General features: G+C 40.1%; 1 protein-coding gene across 1 annotated transcript in view; it reads left to right on the forward strand.

Moving 5' to 3' along the window:
• Positions 1-614: 614 nt before the first annotated feature.
• KIF6 (kinesin family member 6) overlaps positions 615-26,488 on the forward strand; it is a 390,258-nt gene continuing 364,384 nt past the window's right edge. Inside the window, exons 1-3 of the mRNA XM_036869162.1 lie at positions 615-754; positions 4,602-4,711; positions 9,793-9,867. Of these exons, the coding sequence (XP_036725057.1) occupies positions 689-754; positions 4,602-4,711; positions 9,793-9,867 (251 nt within the window). The 5' untranslated portion in view covers positions 615-688. The remainder of the gene's footprint in view (positions 755-4,601; positions 4,712-9,792; positions 9,868-26,488) is intronic.

The following is a 26,488-nucleotide window of genomic DNA, read 5'->3' on the forward strand; positions in this document are numbered from 1 at the left end:
CACATTCCCACCAACAGTGCACACCGGAGCCCATCCTTTCATGACAGGACCACTGCATGGGAAACAGTCCCCCTTCCTCCAACTTTGGCCTCTTCCAAAACAGAACTAGATGAGGTGTCCTTCCACAGAACCCCGCGCTTACCCCAACATAACTTGTAATTTCCTATTAAAACTCTGTCTCCTTCATCAGACCCTAATCTCCAAGTGGGCACAGGAAGTTTTGCTCAGCTCAGGATCCAGGGCCAGTATATTGCTGTCACAGATCAAGTGCCGTTTCTTCAATGAATGAATAATAAAAACCAGAATGACTTCAGTGCTAAAAAGAGGTGTTGGCAGAGAGAAAGAATGGATTGAAGAACTAGCAAGGCACGACGGTTACCACCCCATTAAAACACTCTCCAGGCCAGCTCTGGCGATAAGCCAGATCTCAGACCTGACCGTGCGCATGCGCAACTCTCCCCGCTAGACTCGGCCCCGCCCCACCCTCAATCCTTCCCTTCGGGCCTCCTTAACCCGTCAGCAACCAATTAGGAAGAGGAGGAGGTCCTGGTTGGCGCGGTGCTCCTTGGGTAGTGTCCCTAGTTACTGTTGCTAAGGTTTCGTCTCGCCTGAGGTGGCGGGAGTCAGAAGTTTTGGGAGCCACGGCCTGAGAGAGAGGTCAAGGGTCAGTGCAAAAACCGAGGAGGAGATGGTGAAGCAGACTATCCAAATTTTCGCCAGGGTGAAGCCCACTGTCCGGAAGCAGCAACAAGGGGTACGGGTCGGAGCAGCACGGGCGCCGGCGCGGCGGGGCCTCCCAGACCGGGGGAGGGGCGGCACGGGAGGGGCCTGGGCCGGGGTGAGTGGTTCGGCGCCAGGCGCTGGATGCGGCCCGGAGTTCAGCGCACTTGGACCCGGAGCCCGGGCAGCCTCGCAGACCCCAGCGCATTGCTGTCAGGGGCGCGGACAGACAGACACCCAGTACACTCCCACCCAACCCAGCCCTGCGGGTCCAGACTAACCTTCACAGAGCCACATGCGTAGCCCCGGACACACCTGTTCACGCAGCGGCAGACACGTGCACGTGCAGGTACGTCTGCGTGTACGCTCACATAGAGTGCGCCTCAGCTGTTCACCGTTATTGCACCTTTCTGGAAGACAGTCACGCAGCTCTGCCCACCCAGGTACACTCAAGCTTCTCTTTCGTCCTCAGGCAAAACGTGCAAGCAAGAGAAACGTGTCTATCCACGTCTGAGATGATAGGATAATAGTTACAGATAAAGATACACAAAGCATACACGGTGCTCTGCACGCAATGCGCCCTTAGAATTTGTTGACTGACTATATTGTTATCAGGAACAGAAGCATGAACGTTGACATACACTCATTGCAGATATGGATATATTTATGCATCCTGACACAGAGAATACACATATACTTTTTATTCAGAAAACATTAACTGAGCATTACTAGGTGTTTCCTCTAGGGTGCTAAACTCAAAAGGGTACAAAGAAGGTTAAGACATGACCCTTACTCTGAGCAGAGATATTGTACTTTGAATGCTTCTCAAACGTTGTTTTCTTTCCCTGGGAAGGACCATAGTCATTCTTACCACTTAGATGCTTTGTCTGCATTATCCCTGAGTCTCAGGAGAACTCCGCAAGATTGATGTCATTTTCTTCATTTTATAGATGAGGAAGCTGAGCCTCAGACAGGTTAAATAATTCGGCCAAGCCACCCACCTAGTGAGTGGCAGAACCCTGATTTCAATTAAAGATTTCTTTATTCCAAAGCTCTTGGCTCTTGGGACAAAACCTTTTTGCCTCACAAAATAAGGATATAGGCAAGGGCAATCTGAGTCCTGTTCACGAGTCTCTGGAATGGGCATATTATTAATAATATTTTATCTCTACCCCATATCTACAGAGTGTGTATGTATATATGTGACATCATAGCAGCTCATAATTTAGCATTTGCCTCATGTAATTTATGTATTTAAATCAAGGAGAATATAGTGTCTTGTCATCGTCATCATCTTCAGTCTTTTCATTCGTGGAATACATTTAGGAAAAGATGCATGAGAAGACTCCAAAGAAAATATTGGCTTTTTTTTTTTTTAATTTTAAGGAATAAAGAGTATAGAAAGGAGCCATGGATATCATCCCATTTTCTCTCCTCCTACATTCATTTTCAAGAAGGGTTGTAAAAGTGCATCACTTATAAAAATTATATGTAACATTTCCCTGCCCCCCCCACCAGCCCTCCTCAGATTCTTAGCTAAAAATATTGAACTTGTCTACATTGACTCAGCAGTCAGAAACAGGTGCTTGGATATGGTAACATGAGAAGATGGATAGAAGTGGGACTGGGGGTGGTGGTGGGTTGATGGAGAACGCTGGATTTAATTTGAACTTCCTCTTTACTTAAAATGCAACGTTTGAATATTTCAGTGTGCCTCCTTTTGCATTTCTTTGGTGTGATTCTGTAGAGTGGCTTGTTTGCTACTCCAGGAAGTATTTTTAGGTATCACAGTGTATTTTAATAATGTTAGATTCTTACCGAGATGCAACATTATGCCGCATAACACAAACATAAGAGAACACAGATGAACGAATTTTGAGTTCATCTGTGCCCGGAGCAGAGAGTATCCCTGCTCTTCCTTAGAAATCCCACTTTTAGCACCCTATCCTTTTGCCCCCCAAAGACTGTGTGGTTGTTTCTCTGACTAGAAATGCCCCTTGTAACATTAAACCAAGAGTGATTCAAAGGTGTTTTTTTTTTTTCCTCTTCATTTTGTGGCTCCATTACTTCATTAATCGTATTCCCTAAGGCACTATATATTAAATTATGATAATTTATAGATTAATACATTAAAAGATACATAAGAAGATGCTCTGTGATAATTTTAACAATGGCAATGCTTTTCATTTGTATAGTGCTTTGTATATTTTGAAATATTTTCATATTCATCCTTGCATTTGATCTGTCTCCTATTAAAAACAAACTACTCATCTCACATATTTTTATGACTAACGGTAGAAAGCCAATCTATTAGATTAAACAAGTTTTTTCGTTAGGGACTTTTCTTAATGCCTCAAAGAATGGCTTAATGAGAGGAGTTGAGGGTCACAGTACCTACTCTATTGGTCCTTTTTCTCTTCTGAGTACTGAGTGTCACAGATTTTAAAAAATGTGTGGCACCCCTCACTCCTGTATGTTTTATGTCTTATACACACCCCTTTAACTCACCTGTCTAGCCATTAACCTTTAAAATAAAAATAATGTAGTGCCCTATAGTATATAATTTTTAAATGTCTCTTGAGAAAACCTAGACAGAAAGCCTTGGACCTGATGCCATTACTTTCTACAAATAATTTTATTTTACAGCATTACTTTTCTTACATGAGCTTCTCACATTTTAAATGAGAGGGCTCAATAAAAATCTGCTTAGGAAAATGATTCAGACTTTCTGGAGATTTAGATAGGCTTTTACTTATTTAAAAATATGACTTTTCCCCCATAATCAAGCATCTAAATGGGTCTTAAACAGGAAGTATTGCCTGTTAGAAGGAATTTTATTTCTTGATGAAAGACAAGAAGTCTTTTTTAAAAACCTCTAAATCTAATGACTAACATTTTTTATGGTGCATTACAAAATGCTTCCATTTCCATGACATCCTTTGATCCCCACAGCAATCTTGTAATGGAGGCAATTCTGTTTTCTTCATTTTATGTGTAAGGTACCGAGATTCTGAAAGCGGTGGCTGGTCACACAGCTGGTAAATTGAGATCAGTGTTAGACCCAGGTCTTTGGACGTTGAATCGTAGACTTTTCTTTATTCCCCATGATCTCTTTATAGGCTTGACTCTTGCTTTTCCTGGCCAATAAATAAAGGAGTAGGTAACCAAGAAAAGAATCAGGGAATACTACAATTGTAAAGGCGGTTGGCTAAGACCCTTCATTTCCATATCAGCTTAAGGAGGTTAAGTGATTTCTCCCAGGTCATCTTCTAATTAGTGGCTGAGCTGGGAGGAGAATCTTGAAAATGACATCAAAGACATGAATTACATGTCTCCTTTGAAACCACATGTCTTTTATCAGATGCTTGAATATGTCTCGTGGAAACGTTTACTTCTTTGAACATAACTTGAATTAGGGCATTCTTGTGAGCTCTCTGAGAAGGCTCAGACCCAGTCCTTTCATCTCTGTGTCTAGCATTTTGGAAATGCTCAGAAATGCTTATTGGTTGTAGTAAAATGTTAATTTCTGGTACATAATTCCAAAGCAATACTTAGATAATATGTTGTTGTTTTCAGGGCTATTAGCTTCTCAACAATGGAGACAGACACTCAAATACTCAAATTTGAATATTACATCATTCAAAGAGGATTTGAGCTTTGATCAGGCATTGATTTAGGTTTTACCTCTTGTTCAGTTCCATATATTTGTTTGAGTGTGCACAGAGTTTAAAGAGGAAAATTATCCAAATTGTGCTATGTTATGACTTTTTATCTGAAAAGTGCAGTTTTTTAAACACAATTACAATGCATGTCATAATAACATGGTCATTGTTCAAGCCATAATTTTACCATTTTATATTCACTTGTCTTCACATTTTCAGATTTATTCCATAGATGAAGATGAAAAATTAACACCTAGCTTGGAGATCATCTTACCTCGTGATTTGGCAGATGGATTTGTGAATAATAAGCGAGAAAACTACAGATTTAAGTAAGCCTTTTTTTTTTTCATCTTCATTTCTGTTTTACTATTGAACTAACTCTTGTACTGAATTAATAGCCACTGTGAAATCATTGGCACCATTTCTTGGGGAGAATGTAGTACAGTTCTCTATTTTTTTAGAAATTTATTTAATTTATTTTATTTTTGTCTGCGTTGGGTCTTTGTTGCTGTACGTGGGCTTTTCTCTGGTTGCAGTGAGCCGGGGCTACTCTTCGTTGTGGTGCGCGGGCTTCCCATTGCAGTGGCATCTCTTGTTGTGGAGCACGGGCTCCAGGCGCGTGGGCTTCAGTAGTTGTGATACGCGGGCTCAGTAGTTGTGGCTCGCGGGCTCTAGAGTTCAGACTCAGTAGTTGTGGCGCACGGGCTTAGTTGCTCCACAGCATGTGGGATCTTCCCAGACCAGGGCCTGAACCCGTGTCCCCTGCATTGGCAGGCAGTTTCTTAACCACTGTGCCACCAGGGAAGCCCACAGTTCTCTATTTCATCTAGTAGATAGAATTCAAGTTGTCTTTTCATTGCTGTGCCCAAAGTTAAAAAGGGGGTATATTTATGTATCCAACAGGAGAGCCCAAGATCCCAGCCTTTCTTTACTGTATCTGTTTATCAAGTGTTATCTTTTTCCTTTTTGGCCCACTATAGTATAGCTCTTATAGGAAGTTCAGTGCATGACTAAACTTTATTAAAGATGTGTGCTGTATAGGTGAGCCTTCTTAATAACATAAATGGTATACTGACCTCATGTGTACATATGCATGCTCTGTATCTGTACTGTCCAGTGTACCAGCCACTAGGCACATGTAGCTCTTAAGCACTTGAAGTGTAGCTGGTCTGAATTGAGATGCACTGTAAGTATGAGATATATCAAGGGTTTTTGAAGGCTTAGTATGAAATAAAAAGAATAGAAAATAGCTCAAGATTTTTTCATATTGATTACATGTTAAAATGATAAAATGTTGGATATATTGTGTTAAAATATATTATTAAAATTAATTTTACCTGTTTCATTTCACATAAGAAATGTGGCTCCTAGAAAATTTTAAATTGCACATATACTCATATTTATGTGTTATGTTTTATTTCTCTAGCACAGTTCAGAACTCTATGGTTCAGGTGGAAAGTAGCAAATAGCCACCCCTGGCTTGTCATCAGTGCCCTTGGTCCGAATACTGTTCTGGTAGCCAGGCCTTGAATTTGGGGATTATGGCTGTTTCCTACTGCCTTTATTCTCCAGTTTCAGATGACATCATTTCCTTTAATCCCCACTTTTGATTTCTGGAGAAGTTTGAGCCCAAGTTAAACCCATATTTAGTCTCTGGCCTAAATTTAGGTAGTAGATTCCTGGGTCCTGCTGAAGGAATCCTAATTGCTCTCTTGCATTCCTCTCTATGCTGTTTTTCATAGGCCTTATTTTGAGACTATTCCTGCCCTTGCCCTTTGGATAAAACCATCTCAGATATTTTTGTGTGTTTCTCTCTCTCTTTCTCTCTCTCTCTACTTCTTATTTCTCCTCCCCCCTCATTATTATTGTAATTATTATTATTATTACTTTGTCTTATAAAGATTCTCTTTGGTCTTCACAGCTCCCCCCTTGTCTATCATGTATATGTCTCTCCCAGCACCTCCACCCCTTCTTCTTCTTGTGTCTCCTTTTACAGTAAGTACAATCAGGATGGCTAGCACAACGTTGCATAGTGAGATGGTCCAAACCTTGTCTTTTTGGCTCCTCATTGCCTTTCATTCTATCCTTTAAGGAGTAGCCTTATAATATATGACTTACTTTTCTGAAGGGGGCATTCTCCCACTGGTGTAAGCATGCTACATACCTTAGTAGCTGTGACTTAATGACAGATACCCTAGGCCTGTCTCCGCAAAGCCGCAGTTTGCTAAAACATTTTATTCAGCATGATTCTGTTTGAATGCTAAGAAACAATTGGCCATGTTTCTATCCATTGGCCCTGTCCGAAGTACTCTGTATGTTATGTAGATACAAACAGAGTGCAATTTAAACATATGCTTATTGAAAAAGTGCTATCTGCTTATTTTTAAATCTCTTAATCATTCTTTCTAAATCTCTGAATTAAAAACATTGGTTTTAGTATTTTAAATAAAGAAATTAGTAAAATACATGTGTTCAGAGATAAATATTTAAGCATTTTAAAGGCTGTTTTCTCCCAAGAAAATTCATGCAATCAATAAATCTTTATTAACCGTCCACTGCGTGCTGTTTTAATGGCTAGGAATACAGCAGGGAATGCCACCAAGCTTCTGCTCTTAGGTGCTTACATTTTAGTGGGAGGAGATGGACGGGCAAGGTGTATCTATCAGAAAGTGTTGAGTGCTGTGGAGAAAAATAAGGCAAGGAAAGGGAACAAGGAGTGCTGGGATGAGGGGCAGCAAAGTGGAGGGGTGGCTGCAATATTTCACAGGGTCTTCAGGAAAGGTGTACATTTTAACAAAAACTTGAAGGTGGTAAGGAAACGAGACATTCAGATACCTGAGGGATGGGAATTCCAGGCTGAAGATATAGCAAGAGTGAAGTTCCTGGGATGGGAGAGTGCCTGGCACGTTTCAAGAAGAGTGAGGGATCTGTGTGGCTGGAGGAGAGTAAGCAAGGGGGCTGGAGGGGAAGAAGAAAGTTAAAGGGGCAGCAGAGTGGACAGATCATATGGAACTTTTCCCAAAGTGCTGAGAGAAGGTAATGGAGGGTTGTGAGCAGAAGAATGGAATAATCTCACTTATGTTTGAGCAGGATCATTCTTGCCAGCATGTGGAAATAGACTGTGAGGGAGCAAGGGAGACCAGGCAAGAAATTGTGGCAGCTTGGGCCAGAGTAGTAGCAAGTGGAAATGTTGAGAAATAGTTGGGTTCTGGATGTATTTTGAAGGTCAGAGCTGACAGAGTTTGCTGATGGGTCGTATACAGAGCGTAATGGAAAGAGAGGAGTCAAGGATATACTCTTAAGGGTTTTGGACTGAACTTTTAAAAGGATGGAGGTGTCATTTACCAGGTTGAGGAAGACCGGAAGGAACAGGTTTGGGGTGGGAAGAGATAAGCAATTAACCACATTTGAAATGGTTTTTAGAAAAAGCCTACACAACCTCCTAATAAATGAAAGGACCTGCTAGGAATCAGGAAACCTACATTATGTCTCAAGGCACATTATAGATTAGCTCCACGGCCATGAGTAAGTTGCTTTATCTCTCTGGGCCTCAGTTTCTTCCTCTGAAAAGGATTATATTGAACTTATTAAACTCTTTGATTCTATTTTGCTCTTGAGTGGTTTTCAGAAGGTAGCTGATCATAATGACTTTCCAGATGACTATACAACTGCATTATATAAAGTAAAATGTTTGGGGGTGATGATATTTTATGTTTAATGCACAATGTGTGATTTATTGAAACTCCTGCCATCTCTTTGGTTTACATGGCGGTAGATGTCATTCCTCTTTAGGAAGTGGGGTTGGGAATGGCTAAGTCATTCGCTCAGTCATCACCAACCTGGTAAAAGAAACAAAATAGCCTTAGCATCATCACTTAAAAGCACCGCTGGGTCTGCGCTCAGACATCACAGTGGCTAGCGCTCTGAAGAGCACCTGAGCAGCCGTGTTATCTCAACATTCCTATCTGAAGCCCTCATACACCTATAGGGTTTTGAAGAGTGTTCTGGGCACACTCAGTAAGTATTGCTGAAATATAATCTGGCCTGCTAAATGAGTACCCAGAGTGCCTTACAATCTCTCTTTGTATATAGTTTCATTATCTGCTTCGTCTAAAGGGTGGTTGATACGCTATAGGAATCTTTTGAAATTAATGTTGATTAAAGACAATGAATTTCATTCCATTTTATATCCAGCCCAGCTCCAGACATCCTTCTGAACTCCTGAGTAGTGAAAACAAACCTACATTTCATGTAGTCTCTACTTTACTTGAACATGTGCCCAACTCACTTGTATGGGCAGACACACACACCAAAGGTTCCTAAGCACTTGGAAAGCTGCTTAGGACTTGGGTGTTTCAAAGGTTTTGCTTTAATGTACCCGCTCTCGCAATTTTTATTCTGAAAACTTTTAAATACGCAGAAGAGGTGGAGGAATGATGCAATCAAATCTCCTTTACCCTTTGTGGGAAATTCATCAATTGTTAATGTTTTGCCCTCTGTGCTTATGCATGCCCTCTCTCTCTCTCTCTCTCTCTCTCTCTCTTTCTCCCCCTTCTCCTTGCCCTCTCTCCCTTTTTTCCTTTCCTCCCTGTTTGTATTGCTCCCTGTCTGTTTCTTCATGATGTTTGAATGGGGGCTATACTTGCTGGTTGTTGAGTTAACACATTGTATAAGGATAGGTTGTGAGTCTCCCCTCAGGTTTTCGGCTGTGCCTGTGATCCTGTACTAAGCTAAGTCAGGGTGCCATTGCAAGAAGGATGCAATGGACACCATGCCCCCTCCCCATGGCTCGAGCCTTGCCAGTCGGATCAGGATTTCCTTTATAGGACAGGTCTGTCTTAATTTACTGTTTGACTTTTGACTCATGATCAACAAAATGAAACAAACCGTCCTAAGAATTAAGTAGCTGATACTATGGTGCAGTACCTAATTAATGGAAAATAAACTTCAGTTTAAAACTTTAGAACTAAGTTCAAAAATCATACATTTCACAGCTGCATTCTTTTCTTACAGGTCAGACATCAGAAATTCTTTGGCTGTTTACATCCTGTTCTTGGGTTTCCATTTCATGCACTTATCTAGATTTGAATTTGATGCCAATTGCAGACACTGTCCCTCTTGAGAGCTAAAAAACACACAGTTTATTATTTGGTTCAAAGCTGCTGAGGTTTTTCAGAGGGATTTATTGTGCAGATCTTGTCAAAGCAATACTGTTTACCCACCATTTGTATACAGGGGTACAAGAGTACAGTGTGTTTGGGGCTACAGGGCAAACATTGTGTTAGGTTAGGTAAGCCCAGTGATGTAAATATGAGGTAATTTACAAAGCTTTCAGGAGAAAAAAAAATGTATTAATCCAATAGTGTTTGAAGGCTCAGCTTTTAAATAATTACTGTTTTCACATTTGCAGATTTCAAAGGATTTTTGATCAGGATGCAAAGCAAGAGACCATTTTTGAAAACATTGCCAAACCAGTTGCTGAGAGGTAGGATTTCCTATATTTTGTTCAGTGGGTTAGTGGTTTTTCATCTTGCCTTCAATTCTCAGATAACTGTGGTAATGTGCTTCAGTATATCAATTATATACTCAGGCTGTAGGGCATGTGATGATGGCAGTACTAATACCTTCTATTCTTACACCTTGTTTGTTTTAGATTTAGATTCTGAGCCTCAAAACAAACCAGTGAGATAGACAGAATAGCTATTATTACTCCCATTTTGAAAGATATGTAAATCTCTGTGGATTAGAGAGATTAAGTAGCATTGCTCAGGGTTAGTGGCTAGTGGTAGCAGAGTCCTAGACAGTTGTCTAACTGTTAAGTCCAGTGCTGTTTTCTGAGTACAATGTTTCAAACATATGGTTAGACAGATGAAGGACTGTGACACCCGGGAGGCCTAATTCTGGGTGACCCAACTCTACCTCTGTGTAATAACTCTATTTCAAAGCTTGACTCTTAGCTTAGGTCCCTTTTGTTTCTGTATACCCAGGTAGTGCCAGGCTGCTGACAACTGGAACCAAACTCACATGAGAATAAATGATTCCGAATAAACTGGAGTGCCATTTTATTCATATATGTTGGCAAAGTCTCCTTGGGACTAGACTCTCAAGCGCTTAGATAAGCACACTCTCCTTCTGTAGGGAGTCTCTATGGGAAACTACTAGTAATAAGGTTGCTTTCTGATCCTGAAATCATTTGGGTGATTTTATGACCTAATTAACCCGAGATATATCTATCTTTACTATTCAAATGAAAAATATGTCTACTAAGTAAACCCATTTTTCAAGTCCACTGATCAGTACACCCTCAACCACGACATTTGCTGAAAATATATTGACACACATTGTTTCCCAGACTCCTATCTCATGAATCCTACTCAAAGCACGCCCTTCTCTCTTTTTTCCCAGCTTTATTGAGATATAATCGACACATGACATTGTGTAAGTTTAAGGTATATGTATTGATTTGACACATTTATAAGTTGCAAAATGATTCTCACCATAGTATTAGCTACCACCTCCATCTCATCACGTAGTTCCCATTTCTTTTTTGTGGTGAGAACATTTAAAATTTGCTCTCTTAACAGCTTTTAACATTTATAAATACTATTAGCTACAGTCACCATGCTGTCCATTAGATCCCTAAACTTGTTAAGCCCTTCTCTTTTTATACTGTCTTCCGTCACAGTGGGTAAAGTATAATTGAGTAGGCTTAAGCTATTTTAGTTGTAGTCACAATCCAACAGCATCTCTTTAGACTAAATTCAGGTCTCCTTGACTGGATGTCACACATTTCTAAAATTCTCTTCTTTTTAGTAATGTTTTGGGTTATGTCATTTTTCAGGTAGCCCATCCCATGTGTTTTATTTTGAGCCTTTCTAAAATCATTCGGGGAGGGGACCTTAGTTTGTGTTTCATGGATGTCTGTTTTTTCCCCCCATTACTGACTGCCTCTCCCATCCTGAGCCCACTTCCCCCTTGAGCCCTTGCTGTGCCCTCTGCCAGGAATTCTCTCCTTCAGAAATCTGCTTAGTTGCTTCCTCAGCTCTTCTGAAGTCTTTGTTCATGTATCCCCTTCTCAGGAAGGCCTTCCTTTATTAGTACCGGATTGAAACTGCATTCCCTGTCAGCCTTCCCTATTTTATTTTATTTGTTTTAGCACTTAATCACCATCTGATGTACTATATAGTTTACTTACTAGTTGCTTTGTTTGTCTGTCTTCTACTAGAACAAAAGCTCCATTGAAGGCTGGAGATTTGTTTGTTTTGTTCACTGACTTGACAAAGATGCCCAGCCCGATGATGACAGGATTTCAAAAATGACAGGCAAGAGCATTTTTGTCCAGGCTGCTCAAGTTGGTCCTAGTGAATCATATCTTTCATCAGTAGGAAGCATTCCTCATTGTCCTTTTTAATACTTTTATTCTTGTATCCCATTTTTCCTGAAACTATTTTTGCTATTTTTTTCATGTTAGCCTTTATCTGGTTTATCTTTCTCTATCTCTTAACTCAACTGCCCTGTGTCATTTTGTCTTTAAATATAGGTCTGGTAAATAAAATATATTTGGCTTTTGCCTTTGTAGCTAAACTCAGAGTCCCTGATATTTAGTTGGTAACTTTAACCTGTTGATATTTATTATGATTACTGTAATAGTGTTTGGAGCTATCCTCTCAGATTTTTTTTTTCTATTTATCATACTCTCTATTTTTTTTCCTTTCATGCTGCTTGTTGCTTTGACTGTGCTCTTTGTTGTTTTTGCCCGTTTCCATGTTCTCTCTCAAGGTGTACACACCTCTGTGTGGTTTAAATTCAGATATTAAAACTTATTTGTATTTTTTCTCAACATCTAAACTTCCTTCATCTGCCTGCCTGTCTGTCTCTCTTCTCCCCAGGCAGGGACCTTAGCACACTTTTACTTTGCCTTTCCTACTCTCCCAGCACTTTAGGTATTGAGATCTACTGATAATTTTATTCAGGATTGTCGAAAATCATTTTCATTATCAGCATTTGCTTAAACTTATCTCTAAGTTATATTTGTTTCTTTGCTTATCACTGTTTCTTATACTTATGTCTATTCCTTGGATTCCCTTTTAGTTTTGCTGGTAATCATCTTCTAATAAGTTTTTAGAGAGAGTTTAAGACTGGGGAGCTTTCTGAAGCTTTTCATTCCCCTTCACAGTTAAATGACAGTTTGACTGGGTATAGAATTCTAAGTTAAAAATTCCTTTCTCTCATAGCTATGAAGATATTGCTTCATTGTCTCTTTGTATGCAGTGTTGCTGAATAGATGTCAGTGTCAATCTGGCTCTTATTTCTTCTTAGGAAATACCCTTTTTTCCTGGATGTTTTTAGGATTTTTTTCTTTTTCTTTTTATGAAATTTTATATCAATGAGTCTATTGATTGTCTAGGTATGGCTATTTTTTCATATATTCATGTATTCTTGTCTCTCATTCAGTCACTTCAATCTGAAAACCCTTATATTCAAGCTCAGGGGTCATCACATTGCTAATTTCTTTGATGATTCAAAATTAATTTTCTTCCCTCCAACTTATTTATTCTTTCTTTCTGGAACTTCTGGATCCAGAACTACCAGTCCTATACTTCAGATATTACAACTGTCCATTCATAGTTTCCACCTCTTTGTCTTTTGGTTCTGAGTTCTGAAAGAAACTGTTACTCAGTCTTCCAGGATGGTGGTTTGCTTTTCAGCCATGTGTATTCTCTATCACCTACCTCTTAAGTTTTTAGTTTTTACAATTTTATTTTTCATTTGTAGGAAATGAAAAAAGTCTATTCTTGTTTATTCATGTGATCTCCTCCCTTTTCCTTCTGAAGAAAATTATCTTTCTTGGAAACACTGGCTTTTCTTTCTATGTACTTTCTCTTTATGTGAATGTTCTTCTGCTGTTGAGTTTGGTGCGTTGCTTTCCCGGTACAGACTTTCCTCAGATGTTTGGTGATTCTCAGTGGTGGGCTCACCTCTGTTATTTGAGAGTGCCGTTGTCTGTTTGGGAATGCTGTTTCTGTTCACTGTGGCTCCCCTAGTGTCTGTGGTGAAGGAATGGTGTGCCCTGAGCTTGTCTGCTGGGTGTGAGAACACTCTTTCCTCCTGGGTGTTGCTCACCACCAAGGGCTCTGGTCAGTGTCACTAATCCAGGCTCCTACTCTGCAGGAAAGCGTTCTTCAATAGTGGATGGACAGATGGAGGCAGACTCACGTCTCTCTCTGATTCATCTTCAGAGGAGAGGGTTATCAAGGAAATTAACACTAAACTAAGAGCCTGGGGGAATCTCTGTTTTCATTGCCTTTAAATATGTCATATATAGTATGTTCACACTTTAGGAAAACTTGAATTGTGGGACTTTGAATGGTAAAATACAAGGTATCAATAAAGTCTCATTTATACACAATATTTGAAGTAATATTTATCCCATAAATTGGAAAATATTTTTTAAGAATTATATAATTTGGCAGGCCTGGTGAATGGAAGCTGTGCCACTTTCGATGTTAAACAGAAGTGCCTGCTGTTCTGGTGAATCTCTAGGAACACATGCTCAGTGTAAATCCAGTTCATCTTACACTGTCCCTTTAAGGCTGCTCTACTGGGTTAACCTATTGTAGCTTAATTCTGGTTACTGTGTACAATTAAAGCTAAATAAAATCAATCACATTGCTTTCCAAAATTCTGTAGTTCAGGAATCTTACTAATTCAGACTCATCTTTTCCTACTTAACTCAAATCAGTGATATGACTCCATGACTGCAGAATTGCAGGACTGGTGGTGAGAATTTATAAAGCTCTAAATTTGTATCATGGGAAATTAAGTAAAAGAATCTTTGTGGTTATTTGTTATTTAGCACATCTCCACTAGGAAGTACATTTCGCCTCTTCTGAACTTTGATTTTTCTGAAATATATCTGATGTTGTTTAGTAACAGGTAAAAACTGCCTTCTAGCATATTAATTTTGCTCACTGGTTTTGGAATAATTTTTTTGAAAGATAAAATTTAGTAGGTCCACAGATGTGTTTAGTGTATGGTACTGCACCGTATAAAAGAGGTTGTAGCTTTACTTGATATTTTACCTGGTGTTATGCTTTTCAAGCTGGAGTGCATTGATCTTGGGAGTATGTGGTGCTCTATCAGGGGATACCTGAAGCCACAAGCTGAACGCAGCACATCATTCTGGAGTATGAATTTTACTTAAAGATTTAGGCAGAAAACTTTGAAATGTAGACTTTTCGGGGGTTTTATCACATGCATTTGTAAATCTGCAGAACCCCAGTTTTCCAGCCAATCTTATGCTTTACCTAAAAGCTTGGGGTGTAGGAAATTCATTTTAGGTACAGTGAGTGCTTTTGGAAAAATTTGGAAATTTGGTGTTAGAGAAGAACATGGTTTGACCAAAATGAATAGGGCGCACACTGCCAGGAGGACTGGTTGCGCCCAAGATACAGGTCCCCATAACTGGCGCCACTGGGCAGCTAAAGCCTCTGCACTGCAACAAGGCCAGCCAGGATGGTTTCTGAAAACCTATTGTGAACCATTGCTTTTTAACCTTTGATTTCACAAATGATGAACAATATGAAGGGCAGCCTTTCAATTTATGAGAAGAAGAGGGTGAAGGGGAAAAGAAAGCTCCCAGGGCTACCACCTCAGACTTGGAGAAGAATGTTGGAGAATACCTGTCCACCTGTACTCTGGCTGGGTGGGAGGCCAGGGCTTGATAGAGGGATTTCCTCATGGGAGGGGCAGTCCCACACTCCAGTGGGGCCAGGGCCAAGCCCAACAGGGCTCTCACCTGTGCCTTGGGAAACAGGCTTTGCTAATGATGCTGTGGGTCACATAGCTTGCCCAGTTCTGCTGCACAAGCAGATAATAGATCCTGCACCTTCAAGACAAGAGGACCAGAAAGGGAGAGAAGGAGGGCCACAGAAGAATATTTAAAATAAATCTTATTAGCCAGTTATTCACCTCTGTGTACTCATGCTTCTACCTCATCTGGCTCAAAAAATTTGGCAACAAGTAGAAAAATCTAATTCTGGCCTCAGCCCTGTGACTAACTCACTATGTGACTCTGGGTCAGGCCTCTCACTTCAGAACCAGTTCTACCATCTGAGAAAGGTTGATGCTAATAATATTACATTTACCAGGTTGTTTTGAGGATGAAAAGAAACAATGAATATGAATGTACTTTGTGAACGTCAATGCCCTGTTCAGTCTAAGGGTTGAAAAGTTAGAAATCTTTATTCTTTTTGCCACTTTAAAACTATGGCCAGTCACTTCTGTCTCCAGACAAAGATGAAGTCGACATACTTCTCTCTAATGCTCTCACTAAGTACAGCTAAAAGCTCTGGGCATTATATATAAAAGAATATAAGAAGACCCTGAAAGATGGAGATAAGAAGGTAGACTGGCCAGGGGACTTCAGGACCTAAAGGAATGACACAGCAGTGAGTTCCCTGTGTTTTTTTTTGTTTTGTTTTGTTGCTTCATGTATCCCAGACTGGATGCTGGAGAAACTGGTAACCCAGAAACACCAGTAGACTTAGACAAAAGTGCCAAAAAAATTCTGCTCTCTATAGCCAAGGCACCAGGAAAGGAGGCAACCCGGTGAGACAGAAACTTTCAGATGCTGGTTGCCCTGCTCCATCCAAATACCATGGAAAAACTCATGGCCCCACCCTCACCCAGACAGCAAAGGCCTGGCTGTAACAAGGCACCCCATTCTGCTGCTACCAGGGTGGTATCTGAGGAGTGGGAGGACTTTCCTCCCCACTTGGAGGTAACAGCTTCCCTTCTCCCCTTCCTCAGGTTGTCAGTGGAAGTCTCTTGGGGATCCTGGAGTTCACCACCATCCAGCAGTATCAAGGCCTCCCCACCCTGCTGTGCGGTCACTGAGCATCACAAGGTGCCCCTCCCTTTCTTGTCCAGGGAGGTGTCGGTTGAGGCCTAGAAGGGAGCCTGAAGTCTCACCTCTGTCCACAGGAATGAGGCCCCTCCACAGGTGTCAAGAGAGGCAGAGCGGTGAACCGGGACCCTTACCCCCACCTGGCAGTAGCATGATGTCAGAAGAGACCTGCTAAAATAGAAGTTTTAAGTATGACCTAGAATCTCAGTAACTAATGCCTAAACTATCCAGGATACAGTGAAAAATTATGCATTAAATAAGAAATATCAAGAACTAGGAAAATACCAACTTCCATAAGGAGAAACCATCAACAGATGCTAAAACATAGAAAACACAGATCTTAGAATGATCTGACAAGGAATTTAAAGCAACCATTATAAAAAATGCTTCAGTGAGCAATCATGAACATGTTTGAAACAAATGAAAAGATAAAAAGTCTTGGCAAAAAATATAGAAGATATAAAGAAGAATCAAATTGGAATTTCAGACTGAAAGTACAATAACTGAAATTAAAAACGGCAGAATGGAGAGGTCAGATGAAAGAATTAATAAATTTTAAAATATAACAATAGAAATTACCCAGTATGGATAACAGAAAGAAAATAGACTGAAAAAAAAAAACAAACAATGAACAGACCCTCAGGGACCTGTGAGAACTACAGCAAAAGATCTAACATTCATGTTGTCAAAGTCCTGAAAGACAGGAGAAAAAGAGTATAGTTGAAAAATATTTAAGGAAGTAATGACTGAAAATTCCCCAAATTTGGCAAAAGGCATAAACCTAGAACTTTATGAAGCTGAGAAAGTTCCAAGCAGGATAAACTCAAAGAAATCCACTTTAAAACAAATATTAGTTAAACTTTAGAAAACTAAAGACAAAGAAAAAAAATCTGAAAACAATGAGAAAGAAATGATGCCTTACATACAGGGAAAAAATAATTTGAATTATAGTGTATTTTTCATCAGAAAGTGTGGAGTCTAGCAGGAAGTAGCAGAATATTCTCAAGTGCTGAAGGAAAAGAACTGTCAGCCCAGAATCCTGTCCCCAGTGTAATTATCCTTCAGGAATAAAGGGGAAATAAAGACATTTTCAGACATAGGAAAACTAAGAGAATTAGTTGCCAGCATATCTATCCTAAAAGAAGGGATAAAGGAAGTTCTTAAAAAGAAGGAAAATGAAAAAAGAATGAATCTTGGAGCATTAGAACAAAAGAAGGAACAAGAGAAAGAACAAAAATATACACTAATAAAATAAACTTTTCTTCTCTTGAGTTTGAAAAATTGTGTTTGATGAAGCAAAAAACAAAGCATTGTCTGATGACAGTTACAAACGGGGAGGGTAAAGGGATTTAAAGGGAAGTAAGGTTTCTATACTTCGTTCAAACTGGTACAGTGTCAACATCAGTAGATCTCTGTGGTGATGGAATAGTTCTGTATCTTTTTTTTAAATAAATTTATTTATTTATTTTTGGCTGTGTTGGGTCTTCATTTCTGTGCGAGGGCTTTCTCTAGTTGCGGCGAGCGGGGGCCACTCTTCATCGCGGTGCACGGGCCTCTCACTATCGCGGCCTCTCTTGTTGCGGAGCACAGGCTCCAGACGCGCAGGCTCAGTAGTTGCGGCTCACGGGCCCAGTTGCTCTGCAGCATGTGGGATCTTCCCAGGCCAGGGCTCGAACCTGTGTCCCCTGCATTGGCAGGCAGATTCTCAACCACTGCACCACCAGGGAAGCCCAGTTCTGTATCTTGATTGCAGTGATGGTTACTTGAATCTACACATGTGATAAAATGGCATAGAACTCTACACATGTATTGTACCAATGTCAATTTCCTGGTCTTGATAATATACTATAGTTATGCAAGATATAACCATTGGGGGAAACTGGGTGAAGGTACACAGAACCACACTGTAACCTTTTTGCAACTCCCTGTAAATTTATAATTATTTCAAAATAAAACATTAATATTCTCAGGTATGAAAATTTTAGTGTCATTTGTTTTATGATGTCCTTCTATTCAGTAAATTCGGTAATCTGAATGATTAGACTAGAACTTCTCCCCCATGGGTCTCAATAAAGCTAATTTCATTAGACATTCACCCAAACATGCCTGCCAGTAAACATTTTATTTTTCTCAAAGTTGGCTTTCAAGCAGAAAACACTGGTCAACCACCAAATTGTACAAAAACCCCTTGGCTCCCACAGATCTGTTCAACTTCAGGCCACAATTTCACTTACCAGATGCGTTGTTTATAAACATGTACCTGTACTTGGCTCCACTTCCTGCTACACTGAATTTCCTTATAAATCACATTTATGGCTTTTGTGATTTTACTAATATTCTTAATGTTTTAACACTTTTTAAATTATACTTTCAACTGAAAACGTGGCTTTGTGTTTAAAAACAGGAACACATATCAGCTTAAAACCATGGAATTATATAAGAGCATGACCTTGAGGTACTCCAAGATCTTAATGAGGAAGGGGATAATAATGCCACTCCACCCACAGCTAATGAACTTGGAGAGAGCAGCGGCAGTCCATCAAACAAGCAGAGATTGTACTAAGGATGCACTTTTAAAATATGGATTTTATTATTGTACATAAACAAATGAGTCTCAATCTGGATGTCTGTTCTTAAGAATGACCAATCAAGAAATTGCATGATACCATCATTTTTGCAATGATAACTACATGTTAAAGCTATTTGTAATTCATCTGATAAAATACCTCTGAAAAAATGGCCTGAGAGTCTTATGAAGCCATTTGATTGTGGGGACTATGAGTTCTCTGACAGAGCATATACGTGTGATGAAAATTGCTGGGCCAGTGGTAAATTAAAAGGCATTGCTTGAATTAAAGACAGTAAAAAAAAAGACTGACAAGTGGATCCGAGATGCCCTCACACAGCGATGTGACTCCTTAGCTAGAAGGTACTTGTCTTAGGTTGCCAACCTACTACTTCAAGCAGATCCTGAGGCCAGGATTTGAGTGGAAGTAGTTTACTTGCAAGGTGAGCCCTGGAAGCACCAGTCAGGTCGTGGGGAAGTGAGGTGGGGACGGAAAGGAAGCCACTGCAGGTACATTAAGGACCAGGTTACCACGGTAGGCAACTGGGACTCAGTCCCACTGGTGTTCTCTGGGGGACTGCTAGGAACAGGCCTCAGCGTTGTCCCCCCCGAGGGGTGAGGAAGCGCCTTTGTATTTCACCTCCCTGTCCGTCGTTGGTTGGAGGGCTGCCTCTGGGGTATTAACACCTTGGCACTTCCAGCCTCACCTGTACACAAGTTACACGAGTTACATGAACACCTTAGGCAGAGTGAGTGTGTGGGCAGAGAGCCGCAGGCCCTTGCAGCAGGAAGCCATCAGTGTGAATGGGAACAGGGAGTCTTGAGTAGACAGGGCCGGGAGCACCGCTAATTCTGCTGCAGTACACCCACATTTCTGCTCATTGCAGCCTGAAAACTTCCGGACTTCTCAGCAGTTACCCAACAGAAAAGCAGCTTAAAACAAAATCCAAAAGAAAATCTGGAAACCGATGTTATTTGTATCTACATTTTATGTGAAATTGTGTTCTTAAGACATTGTGATACCAGAATGGAGACGTTCTCGGCATATTGAGTGTGGCGAGAGCTCTCCTTGTTTCTTACCAATATTCTGACATTCACACACTCAGTATCATTTTTCCCATTAATCCTTGAGGACAGTAGAAAATTTCCCTCATTCATAATAATTTAAAATATTATATTGCTATTTGTCAAACACATGAAGTGTGTTCCCAGCTCAAGACCTTTGCACTTGCTATTATTCCCTCTGCTGAGAACCCTCTTCTCCCAGATTTGCTCCTGGCTTGTCCCTTCCTGTCCTCCAGGTCTCTGCTCAGATGTCTTCTCTGTGAGACCTTCCCTGACCACTCGACGTGAAAGAACAGCTCTCACCCCACACTCGCTCCTTAAATGTGCTCTATTTTTCTTTATAACATGTATCACCAACTAACATACTATACGCAGTATTTACTTGTTAAATTTGTTTATTGTCTGCCTCCGCCCACTCAAGTATAAACTTCCTGAAGGCACGGGGTCTATCTTTGTTCACTGTTGTATACGCCGCTCCTAAAACGGTGTCAAATACATACTGCCTACTCTATGAATATTTGTTGAGTGATAGAACTAGCACGTAGAGGGTTATCTGTTGGGAGCTGTAGCCTTCCCTTTCTTGCTGAATGCATAGTGATGGACTTTATTTCTTGTAAAAGGAGTTTTACTTTTGGTTCCTTCCTGAGATATTATCTGGACAGAGGCCTTTTCAGTGAATTGAAAATGAAACTACAGATAGCTGCCTTTTTGTCTGGTCTGATGGTTCTCAAAGTGTGATCCCTGGACCAACAGCATCAATGTCACCTAGGAACTTATTAGAAATGCAGATTCTTGGGCCTCACCCAGACCTGCTAAATCAGAGCAATCTGTGTTTTAACAAGCCCTCTAAGTGATTCTGATGCACTAAACTAGAACTAAAGTTTGGGATTCTCTGATCTTACTACAAAGCTTAATACAGGTTGAGAGGGGTCGGGGGGTAGGAACAGAGGGGGTACTCGTGGTATTTGTCTTTAATGATATCTTTCCCAGAGATCTGAGGTGTACTTTACACAACTTTCCAATTCCAAAATTGGTATTTGTTCGTTTATAATTTACATCCCACTTATTTATAAAATAAATCAAAGCACTTTACACTAATGCTAGGGCAGGCTTCATGGGTGTAGTATGTAGTAACACAGGGCCCCATGTTCAGAAGGGGGCCCACCTTGGTTTAATACTCTGTTGTTAACATTTTTAGGAAGATTAAAAAGTAGCAGAGACATCAGAAACTATTTAGACTGTTACGTAATTAAGTAATTTTAGGAACTTTATAATTCTCTCTGAAGAAGTAATTATGGGAGACTGTAGAATACATTGATTAAGACTGTGGGCTTTGGAGCCATACAAGCTGGGTTCAGCTCCCAATTTTAATACTTAATAGCTGCATGGCTTGGGCAAGTTACTTAATCTCTCTGTGTCTCAGTTTTTAATCTGTAAATGGGGAAAGTGATACCGTAATAGCTACTTCATTTGCCATGATGATCAAATGGACTATACATGAAAAACATATGCCTCAGTACATAGTATGTGCTCAATAACTATTAGCTATAATCCATTTTTGGCTCCTCACCAACATTTCCACAGAAAAAGATTTTTCATTCCAATTCAGGATTTTACTGAGTTATGAATGTTTTTCTTCATGGATTTTTTTCCCTTGACTGTTTTTAGCTTTGGTTTCTCCTCAGGCACAAGTTTGCAATTTTACCATAGATCTTTATTTCAGGATTTGAGGATACATTTACAGATGATCCAAAGATACTTCTAGTTATTACTATTCACCTTCATATCCTCCCAAAGAATGATATACAAAGAAAGCAAACAGAATGCAAAGCCGTCTGGAAAATCCTTCCTACACAAATGTATAGTGATTGATTACAACTGGCAAGATTTTTACTATAGTTATTTGCATTTATAATCGACTGTGGCAAAAAGCACAACCATAGTTAAAACATGTTGTTTAAATTGTTGGAGAAACTATAGCAGTAAATTTAGCTAGTGCTTTATCACTTGCAGATCTAAATATCTTCCTCATTTGAAAGTTGCTTTCCTTGGAGCAGAGCTCTTTTAGCAGAATTTCCATCATTCTCAGTGAATTTGGCCTTTCCTATTCTTGGCCATGTGTTTTTGGTCAGATTTTTAGTGTACTTCTTGCTAAATAACATGAACAAATTTACTTATTGTTATTTGATAACAGTGAATACATTTCATTTTATATAGAGCTTTGCCAATCTTATAGCACTTTCACATGTATTATCTCACTTAATTTTTACCATAACCCTATGGGTAGCTAGGTATTATTCCCATTTAAGATGAGAAAACCAGGGCTCTGAACATTTAATTGACTTCTGCAGGGTCACACAGTAATTAGTCTGTGGAGCTGAGACTGGAATAGATCTTCCTTTCATAGTCCTTTGATCCTGAAATTGCTGTATCACACGGTTGCGTTTATGTATTTCCTTCCATTTCACAAAAGTTGCCCTGACTAAATTCACCAGTGATGTTCCTGTTGCTGAATCAGTGGACATCTTTCAGTCTCCATCCTGTTTGACCTTTCAGCTCGGGCACTGCAGGCAGCACCCACGTAATAGCGTTTGGCCAGCTGCACACCTGGGAACAGTCCAGGGCACTGCAGGACCCTGAGGGGGCAGGCATGCTGGGGCATGGACCTAGATAAGTGAGAGTAACCACCATGGCATCAGCAGAAGTGACCACTCAAGATGGCAGGGGCTTCCCAAGGGAGCAGCACCAGGACAGGCATGCAAGGCTGGCTGTCTCTTGTGTACCCAGAGCTGGTCCTAGCAGCATCTGATATTTAAGTCTCCAGCCTGAGCACTGGGACAGGAACTGCTGGTGCTCAGGCTGCAAACTTTATCAGTAAGTTATTACAAAATAAAAGCGGATATATGGACATGGCAATAAAGCATATCAGAGAGTTGATACAATTCTTCAGAGAGGTTAGAATTTTCAGTTTTGAAAACTGCTGCAACATTGTAAAGAAAATATCTGCAAGCTTAGAAATTAAATTTAAAGATCATCACATTCAACAGAAAAGGACACTATTTTCATATGAAGCTTGAGATGAACCAATTAATGAAGAAGACAATTTTTAAATTAAATTTTTCCTTGTAATCATATAGATATGGTGATAGAATGTATAAACATGTGTTTTGAATTATGTACAAATTATAAAGCCACTCGGTTTCTTGTTCAACTTCCACAAGTTACAGGAGATGTCAGAGGAAACATTAAAATGCATTGTATGTATTTGCATTTAAAATTAAATTCAGGGGGCTTCCCTGGTGGCGCAGTGGTTGAGAATCTGCCTGCTAATGCAGGGGACACGGGTTCCAGCCCTGGTCTGGGAAGATCCCACATGCCGCGGAGCAACTAGGCCCGTGAGCAACAGCTACTGAGCCTGCGGGTCGGGAGCCTGTGCTCCGCAACAAGAGAGGCCGTGTTAGTGAGAGGCCCGCGCACCGCGATGAAGAGTGGCCCCCGCTTGCCACAACTAGAGAAAGCCCTCGCACAGAAACGAAGACCCAACACAGCCAAAAATAAATAAATAAATAAATTAATTTTTTAAAAAAAGTGAAAAAAAAAAATTAAATTAAATTAAATTCAGGGCTTCCCTGGTGGTGCAGTGGTTAAGAATCTGCCTGCCAATGCAAGGCATATGGGTTCGAGCCCTGGTCTGGGAAGATCCCACATGCCACGGAGCAACTAAGCCCATGCGCCACAACTACTGAGCCTGCACTCTAGAGCCTGCGAGCCACAACTACTGAGCCCGTGTGCCACAACTACTGAAGCCTGTGCGCTTAGAGCCCGTGCTCCGCAACAAGAGAAACCACCGCAATGAGAAGCCCGTGCAACACAGCAAAGAGTAGCCCCCACTCGCCGCAACTAGAGAAAGTCTGTGCACAGCAACGAAGACCCAACACAGCCAAAAACAAACAAACAAACAAACAAATAAATAAAATAAATCTATAAAAAAAATTAAATTCAAACTAACATGAAACTGATTTGTATGAAGAGTTAGATCTTTTTAGAGAAATTGTTTTATAAGATTCATCAGCTTAGATATACTAAATTTTATATTTTGAAATAATTTATAGGAAATTTATCTCAGTGTTGTCACAGCTTGTGAAATACTCTTAACAACTCCAGTAACAGTTAAGTCAGCAGAAAGATCTTTCTCAAAATTAAAAATTATTTGTACATAATGGTCTATATGGGAAAAGAATCTAAAAAGGAGTAGATATATGTATATGTATAACTGATTCACTTTGCTGTACACCTGAAACTAACACAACATTGTAAATCAACTATACTCCAATAAAAATTTTTTTTTTAATTAATTAATTAATTTATTTATTTTTGCTGTGTTGGGTCTTCGTTTCTGTGCGAGGGCTTTCTCTAGTTGTGGCAAGCGGGGGCCTCTCTTCATCGCGGTGCGCGGGCCTCTCACTGTCGCGGCCTCTCTTGCTGTGGAGCACAGGCTCCAGACGCGCAGGCTCAGTAATTGTGGCTCACGGGCCCAGTTGCTCCGTGGCATGTGGGATCTTCCCAGACCAGGGCTCGAACCCGTGTCCCCTGCATTGGCAGGCAGATTCTCAACCGCTGCGCCACCAGGGAAGCCCCCAATAAAAATTTTTAAAAAATTATTTGTATATTACCTCCCCATGACTTACTTATTTTATAACTGGAAGTTTGTACCTTTTGACCACCTCTGCCTACCATGGTAACTATAGTTAATAATACCGTATTGTATATTTCAAAGTTGCTTAGAGAGTACATCCTAAAAGTTATCATCACAAGAAGGAAAACTTTTGAAAGAAAAATTATTTGTGATCTTGCATTTGCTAAGAGCTTTCAGTTATATCAACTGAAAATGAAATTGCTCAAAATATAAATTTTGATGACCTAGTAAATGCATACATAGAAAAACAAGTCAGGAAAATTGTATGATCAATCAAGATATATTAATAAAGTATTATTATTTTTGTGTTATATAAAATTATAACACCAACATATTAGTTTTTTACAATTTGGAAGTTTATCATTACTCATGTAATACTATTATTCATCTAATTATAAGTAATCACTGTAATTACTAAAATATTTTTAAGGGAGAAGGCTTTATATTTTAATATCTTTGACAGCACTTTTTCCTTTTTGAACAAGGGGCCCTGCATTTTCATTATGTCTTTGGCCTCACAAATATCGCAACTAGCCCTACCAGAAAGGCCCTCCTGCTTCCCCCTTGTAAACAAAGGGGCCCTTACCTATAGCTTATTATTTTCTTCTCATATTCTCCCCTTTGCTCTCTAGGCTTCAGGTTTCAACAGTCCACAAATCTTCAGCCCTAGGGCATTTGCCCTGGCTGTTTTCTCTGCCTGGAATGCTCTTCCCTCAGATACCCACATAGCTCACACTGTCACCTCTTTAAAGTCTTTGCTCAAATGTCACCTTCTTAATGAGGCATGCCCGGACCACCCTAGCTAGTGAAAACTGCAGCCCCCCCATCTCCCCGGCTACCACTGACCACCTTACATTAGTCTACATTTTCCTTTGTTTTTTCCATAGCACTTATCACCATTTGACATATATAATTTACCTATGTACTGTGTCTGTTGTACATTATCTGTCTCCTCTGCTAGAATGTCAACTTCATAAGGACAGGAATCTTTTTCTGTTCTGTTCACTGATGATTCCCAAGACCTATAACAATGTTGACGTATAGTAGATACCCAGTGAATATTTCTAAAATGAATGAAGTCTGAAATTATTAGATAAACATGCAATTGCTGTGCAAGCCAGATTTATTCACATAACTGCAATGTGTTTTCTTTGTTGTGCAATAGACAAATTAGATTCTTGATTCCTCAAATTGTTTACAGCTAATGCTTTTGTATTTCCATCTATTTTAATTAATGAAAATTCCTATTATAGAGCTGTACACTGAATGCATGCTAATTAAATTGTGTTGTTCATGTAATTATAGCTGTAAAAGGCTTTCAGAACACTAAAAACTTTGTTATAAAAGCTTAAACAATTGAAATAAAAATAAAACCCCAGTGGCTGAGTTCTTTATTTGCTTGTTAAGAATATTTATCTCTTATCAGACCCTGTTTTGCCTCAATCTAAATGATAAAAGAAGTATAGTCCGTTTTCACTTAGGAGTGTCTGTATTTTCACTCTTAATTTAGGTGCATAGTCAACTGTGTTTGGAATTAAGAACTATTCTTTTTTTTTTTTTTTTAAAGGATAAGTTTTAAATTTTATTTATTTATTTATTTATTTTGGCTGTGTTGGGTCTTCGTTTCTGTGCGAGGGCTTTCTCTAGTTGCGGCGAGCGGGGGCCACTCTACATCGCGGTGCGCGGGCCTCTCACTATCGCGGCCTCTCTTGCTGCGGAGCACAGGCTCCAGACGCACAGGCTCAGTAGTTGTGGCTCACGGGCCTAGTTGCTCTGCGGCATGTGGGATCTTCCCAGCCAGGGCTTGAACCCGTGTTCCCTGCATTGGCAGGCAGATTCTCAACCACTGTGCCACCAGGGAAGCCCAGGAA

Source organism: Balaenoptera musculus, chromosome 11 (assembly GCF_009873245.2).
Source record: "Balaenoptera musculus isolate JJ_BM4_2016_0621 chromosome 11, mBalMus1.pri.v3, whole genome shotgun sequence".
Taxonomy (NCBI): Eukaryota; Metazoa; Chordata; class Mammalia; order Artiodactyla; family Balaenopteridae; genus Balaenoptera; species Balaenoptera musculus.